This window comes from Dermatophagoides pteronyssinus, unplaced genomic scaffold, assembly GCF_027571235.1.
Source record: "Dermatophagoides pteronyssinus isolate colony J.1.1.1.1 unplaced genomic scaffold, Derpt_VIB-CSIC_2022.12 sq0001, whole genome shotgun sequence".
NCBI classification, from domain to species: Eukaryota; Metazoa; Arthropoda; class Arachnida; order Sarcoptiformes; family Pyroglyphidae; genus Dermatophagoides; species Dermatophagoides pteronyssinus.
The window spans coordinates 472,988-482,604 of NW_027461525.1; the positions used below are offsets into that span (position 1 = coordinate 472,988).

The 9,617-nt window shown below is 29.9% G+C and overlaps 1 protein-coding gene across 3 annotated transcripts; it reads left to right on the plus strand.

The window, feature by feature from the left end:
* The first annotated feature begins 461 nt into the window (after positions 1-461).
* Nrx-1 (Neurexin 1) lies at positions 462-7,894 on the plus strand. Of its 3 annotated transcripts, none has more exons than XM_075823831.1 (9): positions 462-2,742; positions 2,842-3,191; positions 3,274-3,441; positions 3,526-4,417; positions 4,506-4,925; positions 5,004-5,834; positions 5,929-6,575; positions 6,639-6,716; positions 6,791-7,894. In XM_075823831.1, exons 1-9 carry the CDS (start codon positions 1,584-1,586, stop codon positions 7,877-7,879), a joined length of 5,634 nt encoding a protein of 1,877 aa, XP_075679946.1. In that variant the 5' UTR covers positions 462-1,583; the 3' UTR covers positions 7,880-7,894. The 3 variants fall into 3 exon arrangements, with proteins under 3 accessions (XP_075679946.1, XP_027202561.2, XP_027202560.2); XM_027346760.2 differs by having other exon boundaries at positions 463-2,742; positions 5,004-5,822; XM_027346759.2 differs by having other exon boundaries at positions 464-2,742; positions 5,004-5,828.
* The last annotated feature ends 1,723 nt before the right edge of the window (positions 7,895-9,617 follow it).

Consider the following 9,617-nt stretch of genomic DNA (forward strand, 5'->3'; position numbering starts at 1 on the left):
CTTCACTTTTATCTCACTCATTTTGCTATATATACCATATGCGAATCAAATAGGGAGACCAAAGAATTATAAAAAAAAAATTTCTTCTTCAAAACATTTTTACAATTTTCGCTTGTCAGTCAATCACGAATTTCTGAAGAAAAAATCTTTTCACCATAGAAAAAAAAGAAAAATGAAGAATACGAGCCTGCTCAGTCGATATAGTTGATGATCGATTCTTTCATTATCGTTAACTGACAATGATGACCGACCACTAGTAGTGGCTATATACACACAAACAGCCAAAATTGAATCAAACGGAATTCTTCATTTTACCAAAAAGAATATTCCGGTTGATATTCTCTTCTGGAACTCACTATATATAACTTGGTTGCTTTTTTCCTAGCTTTTCATCATCATCATCACACACACTGTCATCAGTGTGTTTGTGTTTCAAGAATTCGGTTTCATTTTCTTTCTCCATCAGTTCAGTCATTTTTTTCCTGTCTGAAAAAAAATTCTGGTTCAACGCGCATATTTGAGTCACGAAGAAAAAAAAATACCCCAGAACAACCAACCAACCAGCCAAAGAAAAACCCATATAATACAGACACATTTGCGTGGTAAAGATGATCGCGGAATGAAAAAAAAATTGAACTTAACGAATAAAGTTTAACAACAGCGAAAAAATTCTTTCGATTTTTCTTCTTGAATGTGCGTGTGTACAAGATTCTTCTCTCTCTCGCTGTGTGTTCATTAAATTATTATTATTATTTTCATTTTTCTTCATCATTTTCAGAGAAAAACAACAAAATACGAAATTCTCATTGTTTTTCATGCTCGGTTCATTTTATAAATGAAGTTTTTTTTTATTTATTTATATTATATTTCTTATTCAACGTAATTCTCCTTTCTTTCATTCTTCCATTATCAATGATGATTTTGATTTCTGTATTTTATAATTTTCTTTTTCCTTTCCTGGATTTTTTTTCGTTTTTTTTTTTACCCTGGATTTTCCAGAATATAATAATTCTCATTAAACACACACACACACAATCACAAAACAATCACAATCAGCATCTCCGTCCAAATCGATCCACATTTTTTTCTAAATTTTCATCAAGATTTTCACCGAAAGAGAAAAATTTTCATCATTTCCATCATTACGAAGAATGTAAATGTTTTTTGTTTCTCATGAACTTCTAATTTGATTCTGAGTGCGTGTGTTTGGTTGTGGCCAATTCTTTTTTTTTTTTTTTTTTTTGGTCATCATTATTTATTTATCATCATCAGCCAGGAATTTGAAAACATCTTTTGATGAACATTTGATAAACTTACAATAAACTTTTACACGTAAAATGTTCGAAACATTTTAAATAAAACAATAATGTTCGATACATTTTCCGATCATCAACCAAAGATAATCATTCCAATCATTTTTCTCTATATTTTGTTTCCCAGTTTGTACTGCGTGATTGTGTCTTTAGTTAATTGAGTTTTTGTACCACCATTGAATTAACCGAATCGAAACAAAGCAAAACAAACAATCATCAGAAAAATCAACAAACAGACAAAAAATTAGATAAATAAATCAAACAAAACAAATGAAAATAATGATACAAAAATGCCTTGATAAATTTTTTGTAGTAAATAGTTTGATTTGTTTTTGTTGTTCGTTAATATTTCCTATTGTTTGTGTTCATCATTCTGCCATCTCTGCCACTGTCGATCAACAACAAATACCACTACCACCCCCATTATCATCAAATTTAAATAATGAAACAACAACATCACCAATATGGTATCTAGATGGTACAACATCATCATATCTACAATTTCAATCATGGAAACATTTTTTCTATAGAAAAAATATCGATAATGATAATGATGAACAAAAAGAAGAATTATCGAACCTAGATCAAGCATCAATAAGTTTTGAATTTCGTTATCAATTAGATCAAAGTACGCTAAGTCGTCCATTAGGTGGACTGTTATTATATACGGATGATGAACAAGGAATTGGTGGTAGATTTTTAGAAATAAAATTATTATCCGATACACAATTACGTTTACGTATTGATGATAATTCTATGATACGAACGAAAAATTTAATTGAATTAAAACAACAACAAATTAATTTTACTGATGGTCAATGGCATCGTTTAGAGCTTATACATCATTATCAATTGCCAATCGTTAATGAAAACGAACATAATAATAATAATTTTATCAATGAAAATGTGATGATTAATTATGATGAACATTTTGAAACAATTACATTGAAAATTGATTCGGAAACGTATCGAAAACAATTAGAATTATCAACTAATCGTATTGGTTATGGTGGTTTACAAACAAAACAACAATCCAAATCGGCCGATGATGATGAATGTCATCATAAACATAAAGCAGTTTTTATTGGTGGTATACCGGAAGAATATCGTCAACAAAATCTAGCACATCTTGCATTACCAACCGTTGCTTATGAGCTACATTTTCGTGGTGCTATTCGTAATGTACAATATTCATATCGTAATAAAATAAATCATCTTGATGATAATCAACAATCGAAAATCATTGTACAACAACAATTACCCGTTGCTAGTTATGGACTGTTTGGTGAATATTTTAATTCAAAACATGATTTAGAATGTGATCCAATACAAGATCGTTGTAAACATGGTGGTTATTGTTATACAACCAATAATGGTGTTTATTGTGATTGTTCAATCACTGATTTTGATGGTACTTATTGCCAGAATGGTAAGAGTAGGAATTTTTTTTTATTGATCATTTTTGTTTATTGATCATTTCGTTTATTTTATTGTATGATGATTGCTTCCATTCATTTTTTTCATATAGAAAAACGATTAGCCGAAGCAACATTCCATGGAAATTTAGGCGAATATTTAGGCTATAATTATATGGATCTACCAAATGCATGGTCATTAATTAGTATAAGAGAATCATTTGAATTATCATTTCGTACAAAAATTGCCAATGGTTTGCTACTGTTAACCAGTGATGAATATGAAGATTATTTAGCCATTACAATACGTGATGCTGGACTAACGTTGACAATGAAATTAGGCTCGAATGTTCATGAAAAAACAATTAAACCAAGTAAAGTACGTTTTGATGATAATCAATGGCATACAGTATTAGTTTGGCGTCGTATACGTGAAATATCACCATCAACTTATTTTTGTCATGTAAGATTGATTTGATTTGATTGATTGATTGAAAAGTAAAAAATTTCAATTCTTTTTTTCTTTTTTTATATTCTGAATTTAGTTTTCGATCAGTGTAGATGGAATTTATACACAATATGGATCAACCGCTAGTCCAATATCATATCTAATATCAAAAGTATTCTATGTTGGTGGTATTGCACATAATTCGGCTGTTGAAACATCTAATCCAATTACAACTAGCAGTAATTTTGTTGGATGTTTACGAAAGGTTTGTTGTTGTCATTGTGATGATTGAATTTTCAATTTAATCAATTTCTTTCCTGTCATTCAATCTAAACAAACACATATATAGACTATTTTGACAGCTGATAATGTACGATTAGATTTATTGGAAATTTTACAAAATGACAATTATAATTATGATACAAAACAACAACAACAACAAGAATCAACAATATTACAAAAAGATTGGCAATCAGATAGTTTAATTCGATTATATGGTGGTAATCATTCATTATCATCCATGATATGTGAAGATGTTGATATTTCAGATCCAATAACATTTACAACATCCGAATCATATCTAAAATTAAATGGATGGAATTCACCAAAAGAAGGAACATTATCATTGAAAATTCGTACAAATGAACCAAATGGTGTATTGATTTATTCGGATGGAAAACCGGATAAAAATTCAACAAGAGATTATTTTGCACTGGAATTACTTGATGGACATTTATATTTATTAATGAATTTAGGATCCGCACCAGTTAAAGTTAAAGCAACAAATAAACGTATTGATGATAGTCATTGGCATATGATAACTGTTAGAAGATCCGAACGGAATGGACAAGTTGTTGTTGATGAAACAATTAGTGATTTTGTTTCACCTGGACAATCAAATCGTTTAGATTTAAGTGATTCAATTTATTTAGGTGGTATACCATTGTTTAGTGGACAACGATCAACAACAACAACATATACACCACCAGAATTATGGTCATCATCAATTGGTTATGGTTATATTGGTTGCGTAAAAGATTTATATCTAAATGATCATATTATTGATATAGCAACTTTGACAAAACGTCAAGATTCTGGTAGTATACGACCATCATGTCATTCACTTTCATCACAATGTAGCAATTCACCATGTCAAAATGATGGACATTGTATTGAAGGTTGGAATCGTTATTATTGTGATTGTACTGAAACATCTTATACTGGTTCTGTTTGTACAAAAAGTAAGCACAAACAAACAAGCTAAATAACCAATCTATCAACATTTCATCCAATGTTTTCAATTTTTCATTGTTTATTTTTATTACACAGATGCAGCAATAGTTAGTTTTAATGGTGAACAATATATAACAATTTTATTACCCGAAGAATTACAAACACAAGCTGAATCATTATCATTACGTTTTAAAACAAATAAACCAAATGGTTTATTATTAACAACATCACATTCATATTTAGATGATCATTTTATGATATTATCATTGGAATCTGGATCAATACGATTAGATTTTAATTATGGTGATCAACAAATGATGGAACGTATTATTATGATTGATCAAAAACTTAATGATAATCAATGGCATACAATACATTTAGAACGTCGTGGTCCTAATATAGAAATTTCTATTGATCAAAAAACTAAACAAGTTATTGAATTAACTGGACAACATTTTACATTACAAATTAGTGCTATACATATTGGTGCACGTTTGAACATACATAAATCTCGTCGTAAGTTGAAATTTTTGTTGATTGTTCAATACAATGTTTGATTCTTTTGTTTGATTTGATTCTTTTGTGTTTGATTAGAGAAAAAACATTTTACCGGTTTTATTGGTCAGATGCAAAATTTTGTATTCAATGGACAACAATATTTTGAAAAAATTCGTGATGGACAATTACCAAATGGATCGATTCGTATAACGGCAAAACTAGGGAAAAAAGATCGTATTCTACACAATGCAGTCACGTTCAAATCAAAATATACATTTGTCGGTCTACCACAATTGAAAGCATATTCTCGTTTGAATGTTTATTTTCAATTTAAAACTCGTGAACCAAATGGTTTATTATTATTCAATGGTGGTGGACAAAAACATGATTTTATTGCTGTCGAAATGGTTAATGGAAATATTCATTATATATTTGATTTGGGTGATGGACCACGTCGATTACAATCAAATAATCGTCAATCATTAAATGATAATCATTGGCATACAGTTACATTAGGACGGCCATCATTATATCAACATACAATGCTTATTGATGATTCTTTGATAACAATCAGTACATCAAATAGTGAACGAAATTTACATCTAGATTTGGATGGTCTTCTTTATATTGGTGGTGTACGAGATACAATGTGGCAATCCTTACCGAAAATAATCAAATCTCGTATCGGTTTTGAAGGTTGTCTGGCATCATTAGATCTTAATGGTGAAACATTTAATCTTGTCGGTCAATCAGATGTTCTAATACCAAGTACATTGGTTGAATCTGGTTGTTCAACACCGATAACACGTTGTAGTTCAACTGCATGTGCTAATCGTGGTATTTGTGTACAATTATGGAATAGTTATACTTGTGATTGTGATTTGACAACATTTTCCGGGCCTACTTGCGCAGATGGTAATGGTAATGGTAGCACATCTAAATAGTTGATTTTTTTTCTTTTAATTTTTCAAAAATTAATTCTTTGATTTTTTGCTTTATTATTCACTTTACTGCATTGCAGAAAGCACTGCATATCAATTTGGTCCAAATCCTGGTCTAATAAGTTTTACATTCGATGAAAATAATCGTCCGGATACAAGAAATGATCTTTTGGCATTAGGTTTTTTAACAACTTTAAAAGATGGTGCATTAGTACGTGTAGATTCAGCAACTACTGCTGATTATTTTCAATTAGAATTAATCGATGGAAATATTCTGGCTGTTTATAATTTGGGTACTGAAGATATTGATATTGGTGATTTGGGTATTAAAGTTAATGATGGTAAATATCATATTGTTCGATTTACACGTTCCGGTCAGAATTCAACATTACAAATTGATAATCATAATATTATAACACGGTCACCAACGGGAAAACAATTAAATATTTTTAATCGTCATGCTTTTATTCAAATTGGTGGACATAAAAATATTCTTCGTAATTCGATTGAAAAACCATTCATCGGTATTATTGCCGGTTTAGTTTTTAATGGTCATCGTCTTTTGGATATGGCTGCTGAAGATGATCCACGAATTAAAACTGAAGGTGATTTAGAATTAATGATTTCGATTGGAAATCAACAAACATCAATGACATCTATGGCCATGACTCCACCATCCACATCAAATTCAAACAATGATCATTTAAATAATCAAATGTTGGCAGAGGTAATTTTTGCTTAAAAATTTTGTGTTACTTAAATGAAATGTTTATTGTTTTTTTTCAAATAGCCAAAAAGTCCATATGCAAATGATGATCTTATTTATTCAAGTGCCGGTTCTGGATGTTTCGATGTTAATGAAGATGAGGTAACGGATTAGTTAATGATTTATGCTTAAATTGAAAACAAAACTCACTTTTATTTCCATTTACGATATATTAGGAATGTGCTCATATCGCTAATGAAGGTTCCGGTGATGAACTTATTACACCTGTTTATGTTTCTGTTAATAGATTTCGTCCAACTCCGTCCTCATCATTCACAAATCGTAATCGTGGTAATAACGATAAAGATGTATGGCGTCGTCCTTGTCAAAATGAAGATGATGATGATTGTATGGAAGGTTCAGGTGATAAACCACCACCATCATCATTCAATAATAATAATAACCGTCAATATAATTATTCAAATTTTGATTATTATTCATCAACATCACGACCACAATGGATGACAACATGGATACCACCAACAATTGTACCAATAAATCGGCCACCATATTCACCAAATCAACCACCACCATGGAATTCTTATAATACACCATCATCAACAAATTATGATCCATATGGTAATCAACATCAACAACAACATTATCCAATCCAAAGACCAAAAACAACAGCACCATCATGGACAAAACCAGTATATTCAGTAAATGGTCCACAACGTCCAATCATACAACCACCATTAATTGAATCACAAGATCCACCTGAAATTTATGATGTACCATTAAATATCCCATTAGATATTATTAATAATGATACAACAATTGGACAACAACCAACATCACCAGATGATCCAAATCAACAACAAATACCAACAGAAATATTAACACGTGCAAATTCTGAACGTACTGTGATTATAATTAGTGCAATAGCAATATTATTAATATTAGTTGTTGTTATTGGTCCAATTGTTCTGTTTTTAAAAGTACGTTATAGTGCAAATCAATCTGCATATAAAATTGAAACATTTGGACCAAAAATGTCGGCAACAATGCCATTACATGGTTCATTATCATATCAACCATCATATAATCCTGTTGTACGAGCAACATCAGTAAGTGGTATTACTGGTCATACAATGTCAATGATGGGTATGATGCAACAACCAATGGCTCCCGGTGTTGGTATGAATACAATGAGTGGTAGAGTTAGTTTATCAAGACCTGGTACGAGGCCTGGTACACCAACACAAGATTATAATACTGGTGGTGGTTGTATGAAGAAAAAAGATCCACATGAATGGTACGTTTAAAAAGGGTTGAACAAAATTCAATAAGCAATAATATTACCTAACACACCTGAGATTACGCAAACAAAGTACAATCATCATTTAATTAACAAACAATCAATGAAAAATAAGCTAACAAATCAATCAATCAATTCAAATCAAATCAACAAATTGCTGAACAAATCATTTAATCACTTCAATGTGCCTATCTCTTTCTTTCCTTCTCTATCTGTATCTTTCTTCTGTTTTTTTTGTTGTTGTTGACAAAATGACAAATTTCATTTCACATCATCATCATCAATGATAAACCCTTTTTTTTCTTATTTCTTATTCTTATACACACGTTTGTTCTGTCTTCTTTTTTTGCTCTGTCACTTTGATTTCAATTATTCAATCATAATTAATTTGTAAATATCCTAAATACTTATTTATCGTCAGTAATTTGTTTTGTTAAAATAAAAAAAAAATTTTGCAAATTTTTTTTTTAAGTGGCGAAAAAATGCTTGGTTTATTGCAAAAAAAAAGAGATGGCACTGTTATCAATCATGGTCTTTTGGCTAATCAAATTAATCGAATTCACAAGTGGATGTGGTGCCATCTATTGTCGGAAAATTGATTGAAAAAATTCATTTTCAAAAAAATCCATCAAGGAAAAAAATGAAAAAAATTCATTTTTGACAACAAAAAAAAAAAAAAAAAAATTCATTTCAAACAGCACAGCATATAATCATTGTCAAATAAACTTGAATAATAATTTTATACTTCTGCTTCTGCTGTTGTTGTTGTTGATATTTGATTCATTCAACTTTTTTTTTGGTTTGTTTTTTCACTTGAAATGATAATTTCAAGTGAAAAAAAATGTTTGTGTTTGGGTGTATGGTTGTTTGCATTTGTTCTTTTCATCCTCAGTGGTGTACTGAAACATAACAAACAAACAAACAAAAAGAAGACAAAAAGATCATAAAGTTATTTCGAAATAATAAAAAAAAATCGATAAAAATTGATTATTTTCAAATTAAAACATTGACAGAAAACAAAACAGAAAACCAGAAACCGAAAAGCCCGAATTGATAATGATGAAAATTACAATTGTTCTTTTTTCCGTTTTGAAGGAAAAAAATAATATAACCATGATGAAACGGAAATGTACCAGAAACTTTCCGGGAAAAAAAAAGTTTTTTGTTTTGTTTGTGTTTTTCAAAACAAAACAAAAAACTTTTTCATTTTGTTGTTGTTGTTGTTTTTTATCCTTAACCAAAATGTACTTACCCCCCCCAAAAAAAACTGAATTATTTGTTTAATTAAAATCCAGAATCCAGAATTCAATTTTAATTTTTAATCTCTTAATTAATTGAACATTGTTTGTTTGTTTGATTTTTGTTTTCTGGTGTTTCTGGTGTACTGTATTTATTAGATTCTGTGTGTGTGTGTGTGTGTGTGTGATTCCTGTGATGCATGTACATTATTGAGAAATGAATAAACCAGAATGGAAAAAAAAACATCATCAGCAAATGCAAATAATCCTGATCCTGATTCTGATGATTCCGATTCTGGTGATGTGTAAACCAAGATAATCAATTAGCAGAATAGAAAAAATACAAAAACGAAACGAAATGAAATTTATATAATCCACCGGATATTCAAACATAAACATAAACTACACTAGTTAGTTTAGCCCGAAACCGAATTTCCGTTTTTATTGTTTGCTTCGTTTTTTAGTTTGTACGGGTAAAATGGATATCAATGAAGCAAAACAAGCAAA